The sequence below is a fragment of the Pelobates fuscus genome, chromosome 2 (assembly GCF_036172605.1).
Source record: "Pelobates fuscus isolate aPelFus1 chromosome 2, aPelFus1.pri, whole genome shotgun sequence".
In the NCBI taxonomy this organism is placed as follows: domain Eukaryota; kingdom Metazoa; phylum Chordata; class Amphibia; order Anura; family Pelobatidae; genus Pelobates; species Pelobates fuscus.
The window spans coordinates 205,185,986-205,212,148 of NC_086318.1; the positions used below are offsets into that span (position 1 = coordinate 205,185,986).

General features: G+C 41.0%; 1 protein-coding gene across 2 annotated transcripts in view; it reads left to right on the forward strand.

Annotated features, from left to right (window-relative positions):
* Positions 1-26,163, forward strand: part of LTBP1 (latent transforming growth factor beta binding protein 1) — a 395,779-nt gene that overhangs the window by 351,260 nt on the left and 18,356 nt on the right. For both annotated transcript variants that reach the window (XM_063443116.1, XM_063443117.1), the window contains 5 exons: positions 864-1,007; positions 11,882-12,049; positions 12,165-12,251; positions 17,820-17,948; positions 23,687-23,827. In XM_063443116.1, the coding sequence (XP_063299186.1) occupies positions 864-1,007; positions 11,882-12,049; positions 12,165-12,251; positions 17,820-17,948; positions 23,687-23,827 (669 nt within the window). The remainder of the gene's footprint in view (positions 1-863; positions 1,008-11,881; positions 12,050-12,164; positions 12,252-17,819; positions 17,949-23,686; positions 23,828-26,163) is intronic.

Here is a 26,163-nt window from a genome sequence, read left to right on the forward strand (position 1 = left end):
CAAAAATGCGTTGGTAACATGTAGCAAGAATTTCAAGAAGTTTAATTCAGAAGTCAACATAGGTAAAATAAACATACACTACAGAGAAAAGGAAGCTCACATATATTGTTCTGTAATTGCATGATCTCAGTTGTGGATCAAAAGCCAACATTCTTTCACACTGAGAGGCGATGTCATATTCTGATTTTTATTCTTCCATTTGGAATTGGAGAACTCTTGACACGTGTCTTTCTGTCTGTCAGTTTGTGTTTAACTCTTTATGTTGGGTCTATTACTCTCTTGGAAAATAATTAACATAGTGTGCTTTTTGTGCATTCTTTAATTTTTCAGTCACTAACTTTGGCTCAAGATTTTTAGGTTTACTCAGAAAATTCGAGTTTCTTTTTTTCCTAGTCAAATAAAATATTTTTAATAGCCCCATGCATTTGTACATACAATATTTGTTTCAGGGCAGACTGCCTTTTCTTTAATCAAATCACACCTATAGCAGGAATCGTCTTTATTGGAAGAATATTCTACTAAAAAGTAAACAAACTTTCTGTTTAGTTAGCTCTTTTAAAGATAAAAATAACTTAATTTCGTAAATAGTATAATTTAATTTGCTGGACTGTGATAGAAAATAGTTCTTGCATTGTGACTTCTCACACGGCTTGAACAGAAGAAGCAAACAATTTCTTCTTCTCTACTAGTTTACATTTTGCACGTGTTCTGTAACCTTATTTTACAGTTTCAGCATTAACAATATTTAGCTGTCTTGGAGACTTGGATGCTCCTAAAGACATTGCTGGCAAAGTTTGAAGGATAGAGATGGAAAGCTGTCAGTAAGAAAGAATGTATTCAAATTGCCGTTTTCTGTTTTCCAGATGTGAATGAATGTGAAATGCTCAGCGGAGTTTGTGGTGAAGCCCGCTGCGAAAATGTGGAAGGTTCTTTCCTTTGTTTGTGTTCTGATGATGACACTCAGGAATACGATCCAATGACAGGAGTATGCCGATTCCGAGACATAGGTAGGACAATTTATTCATACAAATGACACTCAATCCTACAATAAAATGGACATTATTTAAATTTAGAAATAAAATGGTATCTGTGAATGATTTTGTTGTTTTTTTGGGGGGAGGGTTTTACAGACTGAAATAAGTTTGCTAATTATTTGAGGAATATCATTGATGAATTGGAAAATGAGTCTCGGTCCAACTATAGAATCATTCTGAAACTGATATAAGGGATGATTAAATGGTTACTCCAAGCACCATGACTACTTCAGTGATCTGAAGTGATCATGGTGCCTGGAGTCTGTATATGCAGCATTTTGCTATGAAACGCACATATAGTGTTATGGATAAAATGCCTATTCTGTGTTCACTGTGTAAAAACTGGCTGCTAGAGTAAAAGCTTCCCTTCCCCCCTCTGTGTGCTCAGTAACTATTTCCTCTGCAAATTCCTCCCATCCTCCTACCTTCCCCCCTTCCCATCGAGCAAGCCTCGTGTAACAAATTCCTGTGTTAAAGGAACAGTTTCCTTTACTAACTCCTCCCCCACTTCCTTTGTGCAACTAAAAGCTCTATAGAAACATGCCACGTGTTGTAAAATGGAGCTGGAATGGGGCTGGGATACAAAGAAATGTCATGTGATGATGCTGGGGTCACTCCCAGTAGGGTGGGTTTAGACAAGACCCCTTAGACTGTTAACCAATTGATGAATGTATACTGAATGTATTTATTCTTTAAAAGGGAATTGCACCCCCTGCAATAAAGGCCACTCTGGAGTTCTTCATAAACCTGCAATGTGTTCGGTGTGATTTACTTCCAGGAGACATGCGCACAATCAATTTAGAAAGGAGTAGATAGACAATTAATCAAAGTTTTCTTTGATCTAAATCAATAGAGATTAATACCTTTGCTTCTGGAAGTGTAACTACACTTCTGGCATCGTAATTGTGCCATCATTAGTTTCGTGCTGGCAAATGTAAATTCTGTGCATATCTATGTAGAAGCCTGATGCACTTCACCAGCTATAGAGGACACTCGACGACAAGTGAAGACCCTGGTAAGAGGGCAAATCATTAAAAAATGGTCTATCTTGTTACCGGGAAACTGGCCCAGGGTACCCCTGGCATCATAACTACTAAAGTGGGCTGTAGTGGTTCAGATGCTTGGAATTATTATTATTATTATTATTATCAGCATTTATATAGTGCTGACATATTGTAGCGCTTTACTTTATAAGAGGAGGAGATTTAACAATAAATGAGAAAATTACAAAAACTTACATGAACAAAAGGCTGAGGAAGACCCTGCTCAAACATGCTTACAGTCTAGAGGAATAACCTTTTAATGAATTCCTCACAATAAACACGTGCGGCCAAAATATTGCCTATTTCACTTACATTCATTATTGATATTGTATTAAACATTCAATCATACAGTCTCATTGGATGATTTTTCAGAATTATTGCTTTGGGATATACTCCAAAAAAGAGTAATAACAGAATAGGAAAGGGGTAAAGTGACATATATGTCTAAAAATCTAGTGGTCACATACAATGTTATTTACTCCAAAGCGACAAATTTGGGGGAATTCATTCAGAGTTAAACATTTTCAAGCTGTGACAATGGCTGATTTGGATCATTTTTCCAGATTTTTCGCCATTTAGAATTCATGACCACCTAGAAAGTGAAATACCCTGCTGGCAATACAGTATGAAGTGGCACAACTCAAAATATCAACATATATTTTCCTTCTTAACTTGACTGTTAATCGATTATATGTGCTTATTTAGAGAGAAACCTATGTCTAGAATCATAGTGATATTTTTACCCAGCTAGCTCAGAGTGGTTATGTATCAACCAACTTACTATACCCCAAATACATGTGACTTATTGGTTTATTTTTAAGCAGAAAATTAGATCAATTGCTTTTGCGTGGCACACAGTGCCTCTTTCTCTCTTACTGGACATAACACAATAGGAACCCATTCAGCCTTGTTAAGGTAACTCTGGAAATTAACAATGTATGGCATGTGGACTAATTAGATCCTGTGAAATTCTTTCTTTGACTCAGTTGCCAGAATGTATTTTTTTCAAGTGTTCATAATGATTAAACTTGGATTGTTCGTGTGGAACAAAGTATTTAGTATTTCAGAAGAATTAAGTATTTAAGAAAGTAAGTATGATGAATGCGTATGAATTTATACCTAAACCTCTCAAGATTTGATGCTGGTTTAGAAAGAAAGCAAGAGGCCCAGATAAATTGGGGGTACGTAGTAAAAAAAAAACCTAAACAAACAAACATTTAATTATTCAAATGTGCATGCCCCCAGATTCATACTGCCAGACTATGCTACAGAGCTAAGGAGGTGTACCAGGTCAAAGATATTCAGGTAAAAATTAGTACCGTAATTAGCCAAAAAAGACAATTCATAGATCTGAAAATAATTTTGAAGAAACTAGGCACTGCTAATCACATGTGCAATACCATTATAACTGTGAAGCATGGTGGTAACCTCATGCTTTGGGAGTTTTTTTGACAACTCAGGCATTCCCCCTGCAGCCATTCCTGAATCGGCGTGATTGACAAACTGGATTACATTTAGAATTGTATGTAAAAAAAAATTATATTATATATTTTATGTGTGTGTTTATATATATATATATATATATATATATATATATATTCTAAAACATTTATTCTAAGTGAATTTATATATGTTTATATTATTTTGTTAATTGTATATTGGAGACCTGCCTGTCAACCAGTCAGAAATACCAGATAATTTAATTTGCAATCCCTATATTTTACCCAGTACCTTTGCAGAACCCCATGAAACCTGTCCATGGGGCATACTGCTGTAATCGTAAGACATTGTTGCACGCATATTTCAGTGTTTTAAAGGAGTAAATGTGTAATAATGATGATGAACATTAAAGGTGCAGTTTTTATGTAAAAAAAATGTATTAAAAAAATATGAACACTAACTTTGGTCAGGATTTGGCCAGGCTACTAAAAAAGACTAGGGACATATCCCATTTTCAATTCCCAGGGATGTCTACCTTTGCAAATGATATGCCATGAGGGGGTGACCCACATTTCTGGGCTGCCACATGGTCTCAAAGGCAACATAGGGCCAGCAAACCAATCTAGGAAAACTGAAATGGGCAAACCCCTATATTTGACCCTGTAACTTTCCAGAACACCATGAAACTTCTACATGGGGGGCAATTGTTGTACTCGTGAGACATCACAGCATACAAATATGTGTGTTTTATAACAGGAAAAACTAAATATATTATGACATTCACTGATAAAATGCCATGCAGCACTTTGAAATTAAATGCCAATATTTCAAATTGAAATTAAACAAAAAGTATCACACTTTTTTAAATTTACAGATTTTATTCACATTAAATTATGTTCCATATATAAACATAATTCCATATGTAAACGGCAGTATTTCTCCTGAAAAAAAAATAAAAATATATATATATATATATATATATATATAATAAGTTAGAGGGCACTCAATATGAAAGCGGTGATTTATAGTGGAACAGACATATATGACATATTCTAGGTCTTGGTTTAGTACTTGGGCAATTCCATCCTTAAGTGGTTAAATAGTGATATTCCTTTGGACAAATGAACCAAGTTGTTTTTGTTAAACGTACACGTTATTTACAACAAATACAGGTTTTGACAGAAACATTTTATTTAATGATTGTAGTAGATTATGTTGATCATACTGACCCTCCATAGTCCATTGATAGTGGATAATAGAATTTGGTCTTGGGGTTTGTTGAGATCAGCTTTTTTGTTAGGACATAACTCATCAAAGTAAAACCAGATATGTGTATAAATACCTGTATGAATAGCTATTAGTGTAAAACACATGCACATATGATACACATCCTCTCTTGTTGTTGTTGCTCTGTCAGTTTGTGACTTTGCTGCTTAAACACAGTCATAAATATATGAAAGGTGTGGCGAGGCCTGACTGTGAAGCCAAACAGACCTCCTCGATAATTTGCGTATTTCGGTGCTAAATCACCTCTTTTGTCAACATTTTGCTACTTTGGTAGTTACCTACCTGATCCTATGCTAATGTTCAGTGACTTTTACCTTTATACTATTGGACAAGTTCACACAGTTCCAGTCTTTCAACTGTGTGGCATATTGCGCCCTGCATAAGGGAGAAGTGTCTAATCTCCCAACCAGGAGTCGCCCGGGCCCTTGATGTCTCTTTTGCTTGTACCCTGTCGCCTCCCATGGACCGGTGGGGGTTAACCCGGATTCCACCAGGGGAGCTTTCTTTTATTGGACATGCGATAGAGCAGCGAGTTCAAGATGGTCACCAATTTTGAGGAGAAGTAGTGCCTGTGACAGCGGTATCTAGCTCTTCTGAATTCATATGACATCTTGTGCCCAAAACTTTTGATGCAGCATATTTTTTCAGCGCAGCCTCAGCACATTGCTTCCTTCTTAGTCTTAGAGCTGTAAGAGGTCTTATTCCCTTTGTCCTATTTCTTGTCCACTACCTCAGAGGGTACCCTGCCATCATCAAAATGGAGTAGATGGGAAATGTAGTGGTCTTACAGGGATATTGGCTTGTGCAGTTAAGGTCCCTGGACATTGGGTCAGGGCTCGTGCAAAAACTGGAGCAATGGTGTATTGAGGCGTTATGGTGACTCTCTGGTTAGACCTACTCTGCAAGCCTCTGTTTTTATCACATTTTTATTAAGCTATTTGGCCTCTTTCTACCCGGGCTTAAGTTTTTTTCTTTCTGGAGTACTTTAGTATTTGTCACTGTGAACTTGTATTTTTGCCTCCCTGGTGGTTTTCTTTTCAACTCAATTCAGCTCTGCTCAGCAGGTTTTCGCTTTTTCATGTTTCCAGATAAGATCTGATCTATACCTTTCCTTAACTTAGAATGAGATAAAAGAGCCCTATTTACGGGTTGTTAGATCATTATTCTGCCACTCTGTGAATCTAAATGATGTCACTGAGACCTCATCTTCATAAAATATTATGGGTATTGATAACATCCATTATCAGTTGTTTTACCCATCAGTTGGTTCTTGTTCTCGCTCATCTTTATCACAAAAAGCAAGATGCAATTAAAAAGATTTGAATTCCCTCAAATCGACAAAGCTCAAAAAAACATTATGGTTTGCATAGCTAACTTCCATCAGGAATTTTAATACTCCGTTATAGACTATCTAGTCTATGAGGACTCTAGCATGTAAATCATTTAGCATTACTGGGTTGGATTCAGTGACTGATGATATATAAGTATCTAACTTCATACTGGCATTGAACTGTAAGTACCAGGTTAGGAGAATGGTGTGGATTGTTACTGCAGTTTAAGGATTTATAATAAACTGTTTTTTAAAATGTTTTAAAAAGTTGAATGATACAGAGCACATAAGGTTCACATTTAAATTACATTTAGAGATGACAAAATGCCAACAAACCTTCAAGGATTTTCTGTCTATGAATATGAGTCTAGACTTTAAGCAAAATATGTAACATTGTTAAATATGTAACATTGCAAATATAGTCAATAAATAATCATTGAAGGAAAAGTGGAATAAAGCAGAGTTTTGTCTGTGTTTGGGTTAATGTAATATAGAGGAACAGTGCAGAAGATTACAGGCTAGTTTTAAACTTGAGTGTAGGTCAAGCATGTCAAACTCAAAGTCTAGCATGGGCCACATAAACAAGGTTTAAGTTTATGTGGGCTGCAAAAAAACAAAACCTTAAATTTCCATAGAAATGTAGGTTTATTTTGAAAAGTAGAGTATAAGAAAAACCCAGCATCCCCCTCTACTAAACCACAGCATGCCCCTCTAGTAAAACCCAGTCCTCCCCATATACTAAATCCGAGTACCCCCTCTAGCCAACAAGCAGACTCCACTCCCATTGCCGCTGCCAGTATGTGACTCCGGAGTCCGGCCTCTGGTATACCCCAAATGGAGCCGTCCGCACCCTGTGCCAAATCTGATCTTCCCGCAACTTCTTGAAACCCTGTAAAGGTGGAGCACGTCGATGTCATGTCGGAATGTGACGTGGCGTTGCGTGCCTCCATGCCACTCCAGGTACTCCACTGTCCAGTCGCAGGCAATGCAACACAGACCAACACACACGCACACTCACTGACAGACACACATACACACTGACACACACAGACAGACACACACACAGACACACTCACTCACTGACACACACACACACACACTCACTCACTGACAGACACACACAATGATAGATACACACACACTCACTCACTGACAGACACACACACATTTTCACATTCTTGCACTCACATCATTTTATTTATTGCTCCCTAACTTTGGTAGCTGGCGTGGGCCCTCTTCTATCTGGAGATCTCCTCCTGCTCTTCTGCTCCCTCGCGCGCAGTTTAGTGATGACGTCATATTCCGGCACCCGGCATCACTACAGGCGGCGCGCGCGAGTGAGCAGTGAGGAGCATGAAGGCTGAGCTTCCTCGCTGCCGCCAGCAACCTCTCCTCCCTGGGCGGGTAACTTGTAGCAGAGTAGGCACCTGCAATGTGGAGAAAGCAGGTGCCTACTCTGCTTTAACATTTAGCATGCACTCGCGGCTCACCGGGCCGCAAAGATGTCCATTGTGGGCCGTATGTGGCCTGCGGGCTTGGCATACTTGGTGTAGATGGTCCAATCTGGTTGAAAAATAGTGTTAAAAATGTATCAGGAAGCATCAACATCGAGTGGAACTAGATATACATTCCCTTCAGTGGCATACATACCGAGGTCACAGGGGTCACGGCTGCGACTGGGCCCGGCCACCCTGCGACCCGGTATGTATGCCACTGTGGCCAGCCTCTTCTCCTGGGGGGCCCAGAAGCCTGTCACCTCAGGACCCCCCGAGGCTGGCCCTGCTGTCACCGGGCGGCCGGTCCTGCGGGCACGAGAGGGAGCACTCTCCCCTGTGTGCTCCCTCTTCAGCTCCCTCGCGCGCCGCGTACTGATGCCGGAGCCGGAAGATGATGTCATATTCTGGCTCCGGCATCAGTACGCGGCGCGCGAGGGAGCTGAAGAGGGAGCACACAGGGGAGAGTGCTCCCTCGCGCGTGCGCCACCCAGATAGCCAGCCCGTCCGGTGACCGGCCGCCTTGGGGGATTAAGCTCAACACTTTCTTGCCTGGTAATAGCAGAGACTCTTCATACAGAAACTATCCACATTCTAATCAGAAAAGGGTTTACAAAGACACATAAAATAATGTTCCTGCACCAAACCTACTTTTCATCTTCTTTAAAAATTCTCATCACCAAAAAAACATATGTAGTTAAAAATGACCACTGGTCAACTTATCGTCCCCGTTGTCATGACTTACCCAGCCAGTGCAGTAGAAAGATATTTTTTCTACAATGATTGGTTTAATAAATATCACTATAAATGTTCTGGAATCTTAATCCTAAAGATTTGCAACCTTTAAGTTGTTTCAAAAACATTGATAGATTGGTATTGTGATTTAACACTTGGTTAACTACCCATTTTTAGCTATGTTTACCATAATTCTTGGGTCCTGTGTTGTTGCTTTTATCTGAATTCTTTGCTTGTTTCAGCCCACTCTCGCGCCGTCCAACAGGATTGCGACAATAGATTATTTATTCTACATTTTTATTAATACTAAAAAATTTAGCATTTTCTAAAACTGAGCAATTGTGCTTTTCCCATGTGCTGTTTAAAAATAAATATGCAGTCAGCAAGTTTTTCCTGGGCCTGATTCCATGGAATAGATTTGGCTTAGGTACCCAATAACGCCCCGTGATATTTTGAAATTCAGTCCTGAGTCTTACTTAAAATGCATGTGAAATTCACACTACATAGATCTCAGTAAATTGGCCCACCATAGACACACAAGGTTTTTTGCAGGCAGATGTATATGACATTATGGTTCTTAGAATTCTGCGGTGTGAATTTGGCATGCTTTCGTGTTTTATTAAATTCCTATAAGTTATCTTGGCCCTATGTGAAAACCTTGAGGTATTTTACTGTATTAAATCTGCAACCATATTACTTGAGTGTATCAGGTTGCCATCCTCCATTTTAATGCTTTTAAGTGTTCTGTCCACTACCACTGGCAATCCAATATACAAAGTCAAATAGGAAAGAGAGGGTATGATTGTAAGGGACGATCTGGATATAAAGTTCAACTTTAGAAGGACCTGTATTCAGAGCTGTATTGGGTAAAATACAGATTGGATACTTAACTTTATTTTTACTCCAATTTGGACCAAAGGTGTGCAGTTTTTTAAAGTGTTTATGAACTGGATTTGGCACAAGAGAATGTGATGGCAAATGTCCTGACGTTTATGAAGTAGACTTGAGAAAACTTGCTATATGTGTACAGGGCAAACGAGCAGAATAAACGTGCACAACATTTTTTTAACTTGATGAAAGCAGTATCCAATGCAGTTCGTAGTATTTTCATCCTGCCAGAATCTTAGGATTTATCTAATTACCATGTAACGTGAAGGCAAAAAGTCTAGCTATGCCTGAAGTGCTTTACGGGACTGAAGATAGACCCACTTTCTAGATACAACACTTTCAGTAAAAGCACTGCTACGCACTTGATTGTAATAGGAATGGCACATCTAGAGCAACGCGCTATTGACTCGGCTAAGATAGTTAGATGATGCACTATGCATGGCCTGTCTTTTCCAGAAACATAAGTAATGCAGTCTAATTGGGATAGTGAAAGGGCGTGTGGAAAATCCTAACTGGACTGGTTATACAACAATATTTAAAAATGTGAAGATACAGTTTTTATATCCAATACAATACAGAAAAAAAGAAAAACAGAATGATTTAATTAACTTTTATAAAGATATTATTGCCAGCAAATGTAATGTTCCTATGCTGCCATCTGTGTTTGCTGGCTAACTAAGTACACTCCTCTCTCTGGGTCAGTTAAATTTGAAAAATAATGTCTTACCAACATTTTTAGAGGGATTAACTTGGCTATTCCTCCAAATTTGTTTTTTTGCAAGATTTATTCAAATATTTTTGTTCTGCCAGTGTGACAGTGAAGTATTTTTTATCAACCATCAGAAAAAGTGGATAGTATTTAAACATGATTAAGTAACATACCTAGACTTTTATTCTGTCTTCCTTAAAGGGAGAACCCAGGTACCAAAACAACTTTTTATGCATTTTCATATCACTTTTGGGCCTAATAATTACCTTTATTTTGCACACACCATTTTATATAGCTAAACGTACTATATATTGCAACGTTCTGTATACTAACTCCTGTCCCACCTCCCTCATTCTGAAATACCTGATTCTTGCCAGTTCCTGCTCTGAAAAACAATGTTATTGCTCTATAAGTCTACCCTTTTTGTCTTTCACTTTGGTGGCATTTCTGGACATTCTAGTTCAGTCAGCAGCTTTCACATGAAAAGTTGATATTAAAACTTCATGTCTCAGAAACCTATGCTCTGAATTAAAGCAAAATGTAAAAATGCAATTGCAAAATTGCTCATTTGGATAGAGAATCTCCATCTCTCCTACAATCATGGCGTGGCTATTGTAGTCTAATTTTTTTTTTGTTTTGTTTTTAGTTCACTACAACTTTTTATTTAGTGAATAAACCTCTTATATATTTTTTTTTTTTCAAGGTCAGTTAAATAAGTACCATTAGATTGGGTAATTAATTTTTTTTTTTTGTTAGATTCCCAGGTTATGCGCACAAATTCCTTGAAAAAGTTCTGTATAAAGATATTGTCATATCATAAAATAATACATTTTGAAACATGTGAAAGATAAAAAAGGCCACCATGAACTTGTACTGTATGGAAACATGGTAGAATTTTGTGCACTAAAGCAATAAATAAAAAAAGATTTAGATGGTTTCACAGAGCAATGCATGCCACAATTTTAAGTCCACAGATGTACATATTTCATTGTGTTTCTCAAGAGACCCATTTATATGCCACATCTTACAATCGACCACCATTTTTGTTGTTGCCAGTAGCAGTCTTGTCTAAGCTGGAGCCACATATCAGATGTTTTATTTAAAGGTACAGTAGGGTGCTCCGAGCTGAGGTGGAACCTAAAGCGTATGTTCGGCAAGCGCGGCAGTTGCGCGTTATGCTTTCACCGTAGGGAAGCATTGAATTAATGCTTTCCTATGGGGATTTTGAGGATACTGGACATTCAGTGTTGTTTCGTAGAGTCAATCCTTGTAAAACATCCAGAAGTGCCTCTAGTGGCAGTCTTAACCCTGCAATATAGACATTGCAATTTCTTTTTTACATTGCATGGCTAAGGCGGACAGGGACAGTGCACTTAGACCACTACAATGAGATGAAGTGGTGTGGGTGTCAACAGTGTGCCTTTAAACTCTTTGGTAGCTCAATCACTATCCCATAAAAGTAACATGGGCATCAGTATTAACGAGGGTAATTTATAAAGTTGCGTGGAGTATGTGTTTATAATCCCTTGTTCATATGTCTGAAAAACAAATCTGCCTTTTTTTGGTGAGCACTACAATTCATTGGGCATGTCCCACAGGGCCTGGCAATTGTTCTGTTTCTTTTATAGCACTTTGGTTTGAAACCCCCGTGATTTGCTCCTCCCAGACTTCACATGTGTTTTTTTTTCTTTTATCTATTTCTTTTTTTCTTTGTGTTTTTGCTGGATTGTGAGCAGCTCACCAGCACTGGTTTTACATAAAACCTTCTGAGATACAGACTAGTGGAACTGTTGCTTTGAGATTCATTCACTTGTTTGTAAAAGAAAACCCTTAACATTATACAATACATGACAAGCTAATTTTAGTTTCCCTTTTAATTCTGCGATTCTGACATTTTAGCATGTGATGTTTTTGTTTTGTAGATTCACAATACGAGGAGGAAAAGAAGGAATGTTACTACAACCTCAATGATGTCAACTTTTGTGGTAATGTCCTGGCTGTTAACGTTAGCAAACAGGAGTGCTGCTGTACATTAGGAGCTGGATGGGGAGACAACTGTGAGATATTCCCATGTCCTGTCATTGAGTCTGGTAAGAGACAGATAAACACATCTTTTAGATTTGATGCCTTCTTGCATGTTGATTTTGTTTCAAATAACCTATGCTACTTGTATATCACTTACCTTTGCGTCTCTTTTCTGCATAGATGAGTATCTAGAAATGTGCCCCAAAGGAAAAGGCTACATCCCATCACAGGAGATCATGTATGATGGCAATGGTTTAATATATCAAGGTTAGACAGTTTTTTTTTTGTTTTGTTTTTTAAATAATCGTGTTGACTTGTTTTACCTACTGCACTGTACTGAAAAGGGACCACCATGTTTATTAAATTAAACATTTTCTAGCCTGCTGAGTACCAGTAGTCACACTTACAAAGGGATCATCTAATTAAACATTAAAATTGACCCCAGTTAGGATTCCTAACCAAAAAAAAGAGTTGAAAAGCTGCCGTGTTAAAAGCAGTTAAATTATAAACAGAATTATAAACTATTATGGTGTTTCACATTGTTTCACATTGTTCTAATGTGGTAGTCTGATAGATTTCCTAGAACAATAAATATTTATTTACTAAACAATGATTGTTGGTGACTCAGTAAGTCCTCCTGTCAGAATGTAGCAAAAATATATATCCAGTATTATCATTACAGCTCAAGTAGTTTCTCCTAAATATAGTCTGATTATCAACTCACCAACTAATTGTCTGTTGAACAACACTTGCTCTATAGACTTCCCCTTCTTGTGTGTGAAATGTACTGAGTTGATCATTTAAAAAAAAGAATTCCAAAATGAAGAGACAGTTATCTTTGCATCATGATATCATTATGAATCCATGTCTTTTTTGTTGTACTTCATTGCAAAGTGCAAACAAAAAGTCTATGTGGAGCAGCAGGTATTATTCTCAGACAGATAAAAGAATTCAGTCTATTATAATTTTAATATTTAGCAAGTGAGGAAATTTAACAATGGTGAGATCATTTATGATACCATGCTTTCAAGTCTATAGATTTAAATGGGTGTCTATCATGCTTAATTGAATTTCTGTTCTTTAGCGAAAGTTGCTATCAATTATAACTACCCAGCTCTAAATTCTTCTCCTTATCTGATGCTTTGAGGCAGATGAAAAGTGCTACTAACGTGGACGTTATATGTTTTTGACGAGCAAACAATGAATTATAATATTTGATCCCCACCAGTAGTATATACATTTGGCATGCTGGTGGAACACACATAAGGTAGCACTTGGTAGTTAGAAGTTAGATTATATGCCTTCCAGTAGAATGGACAATTCATGGAAAATGATATATGTGGATTGAGAAACAAGTTTATTTTTTTTATTTTTTATTGCATTTGTGGTAAATGCACTTGTGTTTATTATTTAGTTTTCAATTTGTATTTTGATGTATCTATTGTGTATTCATTTATATAGTATCTGAAGCATGTCTACTGAGTTTAATTGTGTTCAGCAGGCATGCTAGAAATACATTTTAATAGTTTTGTTGATACAGTTTACAAAACAATTGATCTACTGTATGATTCTCTGGTAAAGCTGCTTACTAAAGGAATGGAATTAGAATCTCCATATTTAGCAAAAAATATTTTAAAAGGGTTCCTGCAAGCATCATAAGCAATATATAGCTGGCTGTAGTGGTTATGATGCCCTGGCGCCAATCCCTGGGGCAAGCCGTTTTGCATCACTTTGCTCCTTTTACCTGGTACTCGTTGAGCACCGGATCTCCTCTCTTGCTTGTTGTAATGACATCAGAACTTTAAGAGCTTTATGCTTATCTCGTTGGCCATTCATTGCTGATCACTCTCAGTCAATGAGTGGCATTCTGTACATAGAGTTGACATACGTCAGCTTGAAACTCTTATTCTGAGTTGGTTAATGATGCCCACTGCCTCCAGCAGGAACGAGTTTACACTCTCTATGTGCAGTGTTTCCTAGTGAAAATGCTGCATAAACAGACTCCAGGCACCATGATCACTTCAAATCACTAAGGTGGTCATGATGCTTGGAGTAATTATTTAAGAAAGCAAATGGTGGGAAATGTATTGTGAGAGTTAACCAAAACTAAGGATTGTTACCCCCTTCCAGAGCTCTCATGAATTAAAGGGACACTATAGTCACCTGAACAACTTCAGCTTAATGAGGTTGTTCAGGTGAGTGCTACAGCTACCCGGAGCCTTTTTCTTGTAAGCACTGTATTTTCTGAGAAAATGCAGTGTTTACATTGGAAGCTTGGAACACCTCTTGTTGCAGTCAATCAGACGGCCACCAGAGGGACTTCCGAGTTCAGAGGCCCTAAAAAGGCCTCTCGTCCGATGCATTCTGGGTGAATGCATCAGACGGGCTATCAGCACACAAAGCACTGTGAACGCGCTTTGTGTGCTGATAGCCTGTCAGCACTGCTGCGGGCGTGGCTTCAGCTGACAGCTTCAGCTTCAGCTGACAGCTGAAGCCCGAACCCACAGGGAGCTGACTGTCCACAATAGTGGTTGAAGGGGGGGGGGGGGGGGGGGAGACCTACTCTCCTTCCCCCCCCCCCCGGCCCCCACCGCTGTGCGGCGGGTGGGGGCCCTAAAATTATCAATAAGGGGGGGGACCTACTGTCCCCCCCCCGGCCCCCACCCCTGTGCGGCGGGTGGGGGCCCTAAAATTATCAATAAGGGGGGGACCTACTGTCCCCCCCCGGACAGTAGGTCCAATAAGGGGGGGACCTACTGTCCCCCCCCGGCCCCCACCCCTGTGCGGCGGGTGGGGGCCCTAAAATTATCAATAAGGGGGACCTACTGTCTGTCCCCCCCCCCGGCCCCCACCCCTGTGCGGCGGGTGGGGGCCCTAAAATTAAAATTATCAATAAGGGGGGGACCTATTGTCCCCCCCCGGCCCCCACCCCTGAGCGGTGGGTGGGGGCCCTAAAATTATCGATAAGGGGGGGGGCCTACTGTCCCCCCCGGCCCCCACCCCTGTGCGGCGGGTGGGGGCCCTAAAATTATCAATAAGGGGGGGACCTACTGTCCCCCCCCGGCCCCCACCCCTGTGCGGCGGGTGGGGGCCCTAAAATTATCAATAAGGGGGGGACCTACTGTCCCCCACCGGCCCCCACCCCTGTGCGGCGGGTGGGGAACCCTAAAATTATCAATAAGGGGGGGACCTACTGTCCCCCCCGGCCCCCACCCCTGAGCGGTGGGTGGGGGCCCTAAATACAAAGGGGGGGGGGACCCTAGTTAACCCTCCCCCCCCCCCCCAAAAAAAATTATCTCCCTACCTACCCCCCTCACCCTAAAAATAATGAGGGGGGGAACATTAACTAAAAACCTGTAAAAAAATAAAAAGAGATAAAAAAAACTTACCATTCGATGTTTTCTTTCTTCTAAAATCTTCTTTCTTCAGCCCAAAAAAGGCCAAATAAAAATCCATAATAACCGACGCAATTAAAAAAAAAAAAAAAAAAAAAAACGAGCGCAAAAAAAATAATCCATCTTCACCCATGGAGGGCTCCGCGCAGACTGAGCTCCGCAGGGTGGGCAAGGCTTATAAAGCCTTGCCCCGCCCTGCAATTAGGCTAAGAACACTCTGATTGGTGGGTTTAAACCAATCAGAGTGCTCTTTGTCATTTTACAAGCGTGGGAAAGTTCTTTGGAATTTTCCCACGCTTGTAAAATGACACAGAGCACTGTGATTGGATGGATTTCAAGCCATCCAATCACAGTGCTCTGTGTCATTTTACAAGCGTGGGAAAGTTCTTTGGAATTTTCCCACGCTTGTAAAATGACACAGAGCACTGTGATTGGATGGCTTGAAACCCATCCAATCACAGTGCTCTGTGTCATTTTACAAGCGTGGGAAAATTCCAAAAAACTTTCCCACGCTTGTAAAATGACAAAGAGCACTGTGATTGGATGGCTTGAAATCCATCCAATCACAGTGCTCTGTGTCATTTTACAAGCGTGGGAAAATTCCAAAAAACTTTCCCACGCTTGTAAAATGACAAAGAGCACTCTGATTGGCTCAAACCCACCAATCAGAGTGTTCTTAGCCTAATTGCAGGGCGGGGCAAGGCTTTATAAGCCTTTCCCACCCTGCGGAGCTCAGTCTGCGCGGAGCCCTCCATGGGTGAAGATGGATTATTTTTTTTTGCGCTCGGTTTTTTTTTTTTTTTTTTTAATTGCGTCGGTTATTATGGATTTTTATTTGGCCTTTTTTGGGGCTGAAGAAAGAAGATTTTAGAAGAAAGAAAACATCGAATGGTAAGTTGATTTTATCTCATTTTTTCTTTTTTACAGGTTTTTAGTTAATGGTCCCCCCTCATTATTTTTAGGGTGAGGGGGGTAGGTAGGGAGATATTTTTTTTTGGGGGGGGGGGGAGGGTTAACTAGGGTCCCCCCCCCCTTTGTATTTAGGGCCCCCACCCACCGCTCAGGGGTGGGGGCCGGGGGGGACAGTAGGTCCCCCCCTTATTGATAATTTTAGGGCCCCCACCCACCGCTCAGGGGTGGGGGCCGGGGGGGACAATAGGTCCCCCCCTTATTGATAATTTTAGGGCCCCCACCCGCCGCACAGGGGTGGGGGCCGGGGGGGGACAGTAGGTCCCCCCCTTATTGATAATTTTAGGGCCCCCACCCGCCGCTCAGGGGTGGGGGCCGGGGGGGGACAGTAGGTCCCCCCCCTCATTGATAATTTTAGGGCCCCCACCCGCCGCACAGGGGTGGGGGCCGGGGGGGGACAGTAGGTCCCCCCCCTTTTTGATAATTTTAGGGCCCCCACCCGCCGCTCAGGGGTGGGGGCCGGGGGGGGCAGTAGGTCCCCCCCCTCATTGATCATTTTAGGGCCCCCACCCGCCGCACAGGGGTGGGGGCCGGGGGGGGACAGTAGGTCCCCCCCCCATTGATAATTTTAGGGCCCCCACCCGCCGCTCAGGGGTGGGGGCCGGGGGGGGACAGTAGGTCCCCCCCCTTATTGATAATTTTAGGGCCCCCACCCGCCGCTCAGGGGTGGGGGCCGGGGGGGGACAGTAGGTCCCCCCCCTTATTGATAATTTTAGGGCCCCCACCCGCCGCTCAGGGGTGGGGGCCGGGGGGGGACAGTAGGTCCCCCCCCTTATTGATAATTTTAGGGCCCCCACCCGCCGCTCAGGGGTGGGGGCCGGGGGGGGACAGTAGGTCCCCCCCCTTATTGATAATTTTAGAAAGCGAGCTGAGCTGTCAGTCAGACAGCTCAGCTCGCGAACGCGCATTCCGCGCACATGCGCGGTAAAGCGCTCAGGTTCTTCATAGGGCGGCATTCAATGCCGCTCTATGAAGAACGCGATTGGTCCAGCGCGAAGCCGTCCCATTGGGCCCCGCGATTTCGTCATTTTGACGAAAAAGGGGGCGCGGCCTAGCGGGGAGCTCGGCGCTGGAACGGAGGTAAGTTTTTAATATAAAAACACCGATTTTTTTATTTTTAATTAATGAAAGTTCATATAAAAGCAAGAAGGAAGGCTGGGGGACCTGTCTTTCTTGCTTTTATATGGTGACTATAGAGTCCCTTTAAGCTAAAATAAAGAGGATTAGGAAACAACAGCATTAGCAGCTTTAGATACTATTCATGTTCACCCGATTTTTATATTTATTTATTTTGTATTTTTAAAAAATGTTTTACCTTCAACATTTTTTTTTTTTTTTTTTTTTTTACCAAGAAGTGACCCACGATTAATCCAGATAATAGAAATTAGTTAAATCAGTAGTATGATATATATTAATGCAATTTTGTTTTTGAATCTAATTGACCTATGTAATTTCTGTATCATTTCTGTAGATGCTGATGAATGTTTGTTGTTTGGGAAGGAAATTTGCAAGAATGGCTTCTGCTTAAATACTGAATCAAATTACGAGTGTTATTGCAAACAAGGCACATATTATGACCCTGTGAAATTTCAGTGTATAGGTAAGTCTGTTGTTAGACTGTCATAATTTGAACATTTGCAGAAAATATCAAGGCAAGGTTTTTTTTTCCATTAATATTTTTCAAGAGAGTTAAAAAAAAAAAAAACATGTAAGTAATACGGTACATTTAATAGATATCTGACTCCTAAACTGTTCATTGGTATGTTTGTCACTACTGCCTGTAGAATGGAAAAAAAAATACCTGCAGATGAATTTGATATTTCCATCAATTTAAACTATTCCTTTAAATATGAAATGACTGTTTTGTATCAAATACATAATTTATTCACATTACCTTTGGTTTCTATGACAATGGATATTGTATTAATAACATAGATTGAACTTGTCGTTCACACCTTTGTGGATATACCTCTTTTAAATAGATTTAAATTTTGTTTGCAGTAGCTGTGATAGCACTACCATTATAGCACCAGCTCTACTTAGCGCTCTGCAACTGCACAGGCTGTTAGGGAGATCTACAGATTTGAATGGCTCTCTGCTGCTCAGTGTGCAGAACTGCACCCCTGGCTGGGAGCATCTCTCTGCAGATGCTCACTACCTGTTAGAGATAGAAAGGGAGCATTCAGAGAGGTCTACTCCCACTGCAGATCCCACTGGCAGCCTAGTGGTCCACCAAGGAATCAAGATTTAAGCCCCCCTCATTTCAAAAAGGTAAGCAAGAGGGGGGCTCAGCTAAATAATATATATATTGCTTAGCAATGTCTGGGGAGAGTGGACAGATAAATAAAGCCTCCCAAGATACAATATGCCACCCCAACTCACTCTGTTACATCACTCCCCCACACAAATGCAGTCACATTGTCACACTCACCTCTCCACACACACACAGTCCCATTTTTCATGAGCTGAACTCAAAGATCTAAGACTTTTTCTATGTACGCAAGAGGCCTATTTCTCTCAAATATTCACAAATGTGTTTAAAACTGTGTTAGTGAGCACTTCTCCTTTGCCGAGATAATCCATCCACCTCACAGGTGTGGCATATCAAGATGCTGATTAGACAGCATGATTATTGCACAGGTGTGCCTTAGGCTGGCCACAATAAAAGGCCACTCTAAAATGTGCAGTTTTATCACACAGCACAATGCCAAAGATGTTGCAAGTTTTGAGGGAGAGTGCAATTGGCATGCTGACTGCAGGAATGTGCACCAGAGCTGTTGCCTGTTAATTGAATATTCATTTGTCTACCATAAGCCGTCTCCAAAGGAGTTTCAGAGAATTTGGCAGTACATCCAACCAGCCTCACAACTGCAGACCATGTGTTACCACATCAGCCCAGGACCTCCACATCCAGCATCTTCACCTCCAAGATCGTCTGAGACCAGCCACCCAGACAGCTGCTGCAACAATCGGTTTGCATAACCAAAGAATTTCTGCACAAACTGTCAGAAACCGTCTGAGAGAAGCTCATCTGCATGCCCGTAGTCCTCATCAGGGTCTCGACCTGACCGCAGTTCGTCTTCGTAACCGACTTGAATGGGCAAATGCTCACATTCGATGATGTCTGGCACTTTGATGAGGTGTTCTTTACATGGATGAATCACGGTTTTCACTGTACAGGGCAGATGGTAGACAGAGTGTATGGCATTGTGAGGGTGAGCAGTTTGCTGATGTCAACGTTGTGGACTGAGTGGCCCATGGTGGTAGTGGGGTTATGGTATAGGCAGGCGTATGTTATGGACAACGAACACAGGTGCATTTTTTTGATGGCATTTTGAATGCACAGAGATACTGTGGCGAGATCCTGAGGCCCATTGTTGTGCCATTCATCCACGACCATCACCTCATGTTGCAGCATGATAATGCACAGCCCCATGTTGCGGATCTGTACACAATTCCTGGAAGCTGAAAACATCCCAGTTCTTGCATGGCCAGCATACTCACCAGACATGTCACCCATTGAGCATGTTTAGGATGCTCTGGATTGGCGTATATGAAAGCATGTTCCAGGTCCTGCCAATATCCAGCAACTTTGCACAGCCATTGAAGAGGAGTGGACCAACATTCCACAGGCCACAATCAACAACCTGATCCACTTTATGCAAAGGAGATGTGTTGCACTGCGTGAGGCAAATGGTGGTCACACCAGATACTGACTGGTTTTTGGACCCCCCCGAAAACCCTCAATACAGTAAAACTGCACATGTTAGAGTGCCCTTTTATTGTGGCCAGCCTAAGGCCATAATCATGCTGTTGAATCAGCATCTTAATATGCCACACCTGTGAGGTGGATGGATTATCTTGGCAAAGGAGAAGTGTTCACTAACACCGATTTAGACAGATTTGTGAACAATATTTGAGAGAAATAGGCCTTTTGTGTACATAGAAAAAGTCTTAGATCTTTGAGTTCAGCTCATGAAAAATGGGGGCAAAAACAAAGTGTTGCGTGTATAATTTTGTTCAGTGTATATGCAGATATGCCATAATGACAGCACACACATTAAGACCACAACCAGCACCCTCATACACAAAACACACTGCAAGCAGCTCTCCCACATAGATACACTGCTAGACACAGAGACACACATGCTTACATACACAGAGATACACAGACACAGATATGCACTCCAGACACAATCATACACACAGATGTACACTCACATAAGGATACTCACTGCAAGACATACACTCTCAGGCACATGCACACTACACCTGGGGTAGGCAACCTCCATATTGTAACCGACATGTATTGTAACCTATATATTTCCTGGTGCTATGCCAGCCTTATGACTGGAAGAGCATTATGGCAGATGTAGTCCACAACATCTGACGTGCTGAGAATTACCTACTCCTGCACTAAACAATGCCAGACAGGCACACTATGATTGTGTGTCTGTCTGTATGTATACACTGATCAACCACAACATTAAAACCACCTACCAGATATCATGTAGGTCGTGCTGCCAAAACAACTGTTATGCGTCGAGTCATGGACTCCACAAGACTTCTGAATGTGTCCTGTGGTTTCTGGCACATTAGCAGCAGATCCTTTAAATCCTATAAGTTGTGAGTTGGGGCCTCCATGAATTGGAATTATTGTTCCAGCACATATCACAGATGCTCGAACGCATTGAGATCTGGGGAATTTGGAGGCCAGACAACACCTTGAACTCTTTGTCATGTTCCTCAAACCATTGCTGAACAATTTTTACAGTGTGCCAGGGTGCATTGTCTTGTTGAAAAAGGCCACTGCCGTTTGCCATGAAGAGTTATACGTGGTCTGCAACAATCTCTAGGTAGATGGTTGGATGTATCTAAGTAACAATCACATGAATGCCAAAACCCAAGGTTTCCTAGATAAACATTGCCCAGAGCATAACACTGCCTCCACCAGCCTGGCTCGTTCCCGTAGAGTATCCAGCCTCCATCTCTTCCCCAGGCAAACACATACTTACCTGGCCATCCAGCTGCTCTAAAAAAAAAAACAAGATTCATCAGACCAGGCAACCTTTTCCATTGCTTCATGGTCCAGTTCTGATGTTCACATCCCTGTTGAAACTGTCACTTTTTTTTTTTTATCATGGCCAGCATTAAGTTTTTCAGCAATTTGAGCTACTGCATATTTGGACCAGAGGGGCTATCCTTTGCTCCCCATGTGCATCAATAAGCCTTGGGCCCCCATGACACTGATGTTGCCCTTCCTTGCACCACATTTGGTAGGTACTAACCTCTGAATACCAAAATCACCCCACAAGACTTGCCGTTTTGGAAACACTCTGACTCAATTGTCTAGCCCTTGTCAAAGTCACTCAAATCTTTTTACCTGCCCATTTTTCCAGCTTCCAACACATGAAATTCTAGAACTGACTGTTCACTTGTTGCCTTATATAACCCACCCCTTGACCGATGCCATTGTAATGATATACTCAATGTAACTCCTCTTGTTAGGGGTTTTAAAGGGAAACACAGTTGTTTTCCTGGCACTATAGCTCCCTATAGTTCCCCCCTATGTCAAATTCCCCCCCCCCCCCATAATGCATAAGTGGTTAAAAACCCTGCCTGTCACTTACCTGAGTCCAGTCCATGAGTCCAGTGCCTCTGCTCCTCCCCCGCCATTGTCAGCCGGTGGGGTTGACCTAATGCGCATGAGTGGCAATTGCCATGCTCGCATTAGGACTTCCCCCATTGGAAAGCATTATACAATGCTTTCCAATGGGGTTTCGGGTGATGCTGGATGTCTTCATGCATAGCATGAGATCCTCCAGCATCAGTTAGGTGACCAAAAGTCACCTAACGACCCGGAGGACCTTCTAGTGACAGTCTGGTAGACAGCCACTAAAGGTGGAATTAACCCACAAAGGTAATTATAGCAGTTTATTAAAAACTGCCATAACTACCGTTGCAGGGTTAAGGGACCTGGGACACTGCACCCAGACCACTTAAATGAGCTGAAGTGGTTTGGGTTCCTATATTGTCCCTTTAATGTTTTGGTTGATCAGTGTATATATAGATATTATACTCCAGATGACATGCACTCATGGACTGCAAAATAACAATTTAGGCTCGGTGCTCTTATCCAGCCATTAAATGATAGAACCCGAAAATAATGTATAGCACTCTTACGTCTGAGAATAAGATTTACATTTTAATTTTTGTACTAAGAATTTGGAGTGCTTTCCATTTTTTTTTTTGTGTTTATGCATATGCACACAACTGAGAAATGAATGCTTATTATATATATACACGGGGTGAAATGTTATTTATTTACAATATGGTTTTCTTTAAAGTATCTTTATTATTCGGGAAATGATTTTATAAAAAAGTTTTTGTTTCCATTAAATAGTGTTTAATGTATGCATACGAAAAAATATTTAAACATAACTTTCCAGGACATTCAAACTACTTGGATTCTGGGTAGGGGTGTTTTTTATTTTTTTAAATCACTTGGTTGTGATGGGGTTAAAGAACATCAGTGGGATTTTTGCCATAACTACTTATGCCATTTTAGTAGTTCTGATTTAATTAAATGGGCATCTATAACCACTGCTGTAGTAGCCTAGAAATCCATGCAAGAATCATAGAAAACCCATTCATCCAACTTCTCTTAAAGGCATGCTCTTTAACTCCAGAAATTCTTCCAGTGACTATCTGATGTTTAGTAAAGAATCAAAAAAGTGCATATGGGGAAACTCCTACAAGAGTATGATTGTGGTATAAACAAATGTGCAAGAAATTTCTCTTTAAAGCTAGTTTGGACCACTAGAAATATAACACACCCATTGTATGAATAGTGCTAGATTGCTTTCACTGGCTAAGTTCATTTATAGGTCTCATATGGAATGTGTTCTTGTGAAGGCTGATTATCCAGCTCATTTTTGTAATATAATGCCACACTCTCTCCATAAAATCACCTTCTACTCGTCACATTTAAACCACTGAAAATCCCTCAATAGGACTCACACATAGTTCTGCTGTATAAGCGGAAAGCATGTTGACTTAAGCACAGTACCACAAGGCTAAAAACCACAACAAAGGAACCCTTTCGGCATTTCCTCCCGTCCATAAACACATTCTCTTTCATGGTTTCATCTAATTATTGACTCTAAAGTCTTCAAATACAGCTGCTGGGCTGTGTGTAATTTACAATGTACACAGCACAGCATGTACTAAAAACCATTGTAAAAGTAGAAACTGCAAACTGCTACCTTGTAAAGTGAACAGAAAAAAACATGCAGATCAGTAATGTTTTGATAACTGTTTTGTTTTATTAACTTTTAGATAACGATGAATGTCAAGATCCATCCAGTTGTATTAATGGAGAATGTGTGAACACAGATGGTTCTTACAGTTGTTTCTGCACACGCCCAATGGTTTTGGATTCAACTGGGAAACGGTGTACAAGACCACTGGATGCAGTTGGTATGCTTTTGACGTTCCTATGTACTTATTTCTTACCTACAATTAAAGTTACATGCCTCATATATGGTTTAATCACCAATTTCAGTTAAAAACCTATAAAAGAGGTCAGCACATCTGAGTATTGCATTGTCATGTCTGGTGTATACAAGGAATGCACTGTTTTATAATCAACAAGAATGGTGTTGCATGCATTAACACAGTTCTGCAGATTTTTGGACTTCCTTGGGACACTTAATGTTTGTCTGTTGTGAGTGCCCATGGAACAGGAAACATTGGTGTAGGGTGTCATAAATTATTGGGCCAGTCTTAACCTTTGAAAGATGTTGCATTGTGGTATTTTTGTATTTAAATACTCAATAAATCTAAAGGTGTAATCTGGCAATGGTATGAAAATTGTACTAGAAACCCACAATATTAAAACGCCTGAAAGATCAGCTTAGTAAACATGTATTTCATCAGATATCATCTCTAAACTTTAAAACCTGTTTGAAAGACATCACACACAACTCACCTAGAATTGTTTGTCCTGCACCATAAAAAGTTATTACTTGAGTAATGTAATGCCACACAGAAATTTTGGAGCCCCTGACACAGTTCAAAGTCTGGGGCCCCCGTACTCGCCTCCGAGTCTGCCCATGGGGCCCATTCTGAGTCCGCCCACAAGGATGCCCTGTCTGTGTGGTGTGTAAAATAGATACAGAGTGCCCATTTGTATATTGGATGTAGTTGTGTGTGTTTTAGATAAAGTGTGTGTTTGTGTAGTGAATGCGTATTGTGTTTGTGTTGTAGTTTTAGTGTGTGTACGGTGAATGCAGTGTGTGTATAGTGTATGCAGTGTGTGTTTGTGTTGTAGTTTTAGTGTGTGTACGGTGAATGCAGTGTGTGTATAGTGTATGCAGTGTGTGTTTGTGTTGTGGTTTTAGTGTGTGTAAATGTGTAAAATAGGGGGCCGGATGGGGGGGAGCCTTTTTGTATATGACCTACATTTATTAAACACACTATTTTATTCCCCCCTCCCTGCTTCTTACCTGACTAGGGAGGGGGAGATTGCATCCCTGGTGGTCTGGTGCAGGGAGCCAGCCAGTTCAATGTAGACGGGGGGCCAGCCAGCACCATCTCAACTCTCCAGCAGCTCCTGTGCCTGTAACTCTCGCGAGCTGTGCCTGTTTTCCCCGCGGAGCGTTTCCATGGTAACCCGTGACAACGCTCTGCCGGCTGCGGAGCTCGCAAGAGTTACAGGCACAGGAGCTGCTGGAGAGTTAAGATGGTGCTGGCTGGCCCCCGTCTACATTGTACAGGTAGTCGAGGGCCCGAGGTGAACATATAGATAGCGATAATCGCTATCTATATGTGCACATATGAAATGTGGGGCACAGGACTCCCAGAGCAGTCCGGGCCCCCCAGGACCACCGGGCCCATGACATACTATCACCATAAAATCAAATCGTCATCACATTTAAACCAGTAAAAAGCACACATATTTCTACTCTGTCCTCCTTCCTCATGTTACAAGCCACAAAGTCATAGTTGAGTGGAGAGGCATAAATTATTGGGCCCACCTTGACCTTTCAATAGAGTTTTGCACTGCTATGTCTTTCAAATGCTCCACAAAGTCTACAGAGGAAAACTGACAAAATATGATATTAAAATAATAACACTAGAATCCCATACTAAAGTAAAAGCAGAAAGACATTATATTCCCCTTCAGTTTGTAAGCGATCAGAGACAGTAGTAAACTTCGGCTTGATAAACCATTGCGCCTGACTAAAACATTGAATTACAGCCTTGTACTCTGCTGATTCTACCACAGCATTCCAGGCTCAGTTTGTTTTGGATTGTCTCTGCGATTGTTCGCACAATAAGAAAAAGTGTGACTTATTAGGCCAAGCCACATTTCTTCTTATATTTCTCTCCTTTTAAGGCTAATTAGTCTTTTAATTTTTGGGAACCCTTTTATGTAACAAAATTCATTTTCCCGATGTCTAGTATTTGCCTAGCTCTCCTCTGCTGGGAAATGGCTTTACTTAGTTTTGTAACCCTATCCTCTACATTCACAATGTGTGTATATATATATATATATATATATATATATATATATATATATATATATATATAAATAAAACAGATAACATTTGTATCTTGTAATACCGTTTTTATTGGACTAACAGAATTTTATAATGACAAGCTTTCGGGAGAACCTCCATTTCTCAAGTCTGAAGCATTTCTGAGCAAGACGACACATAGAATTCAAAGTTGAGTTGTGATACAGGGGTTAAAGCAACATATGAGTGCAGATAAGACAGGTTTGATAGAACATAGACACCATTCTTGCAGAG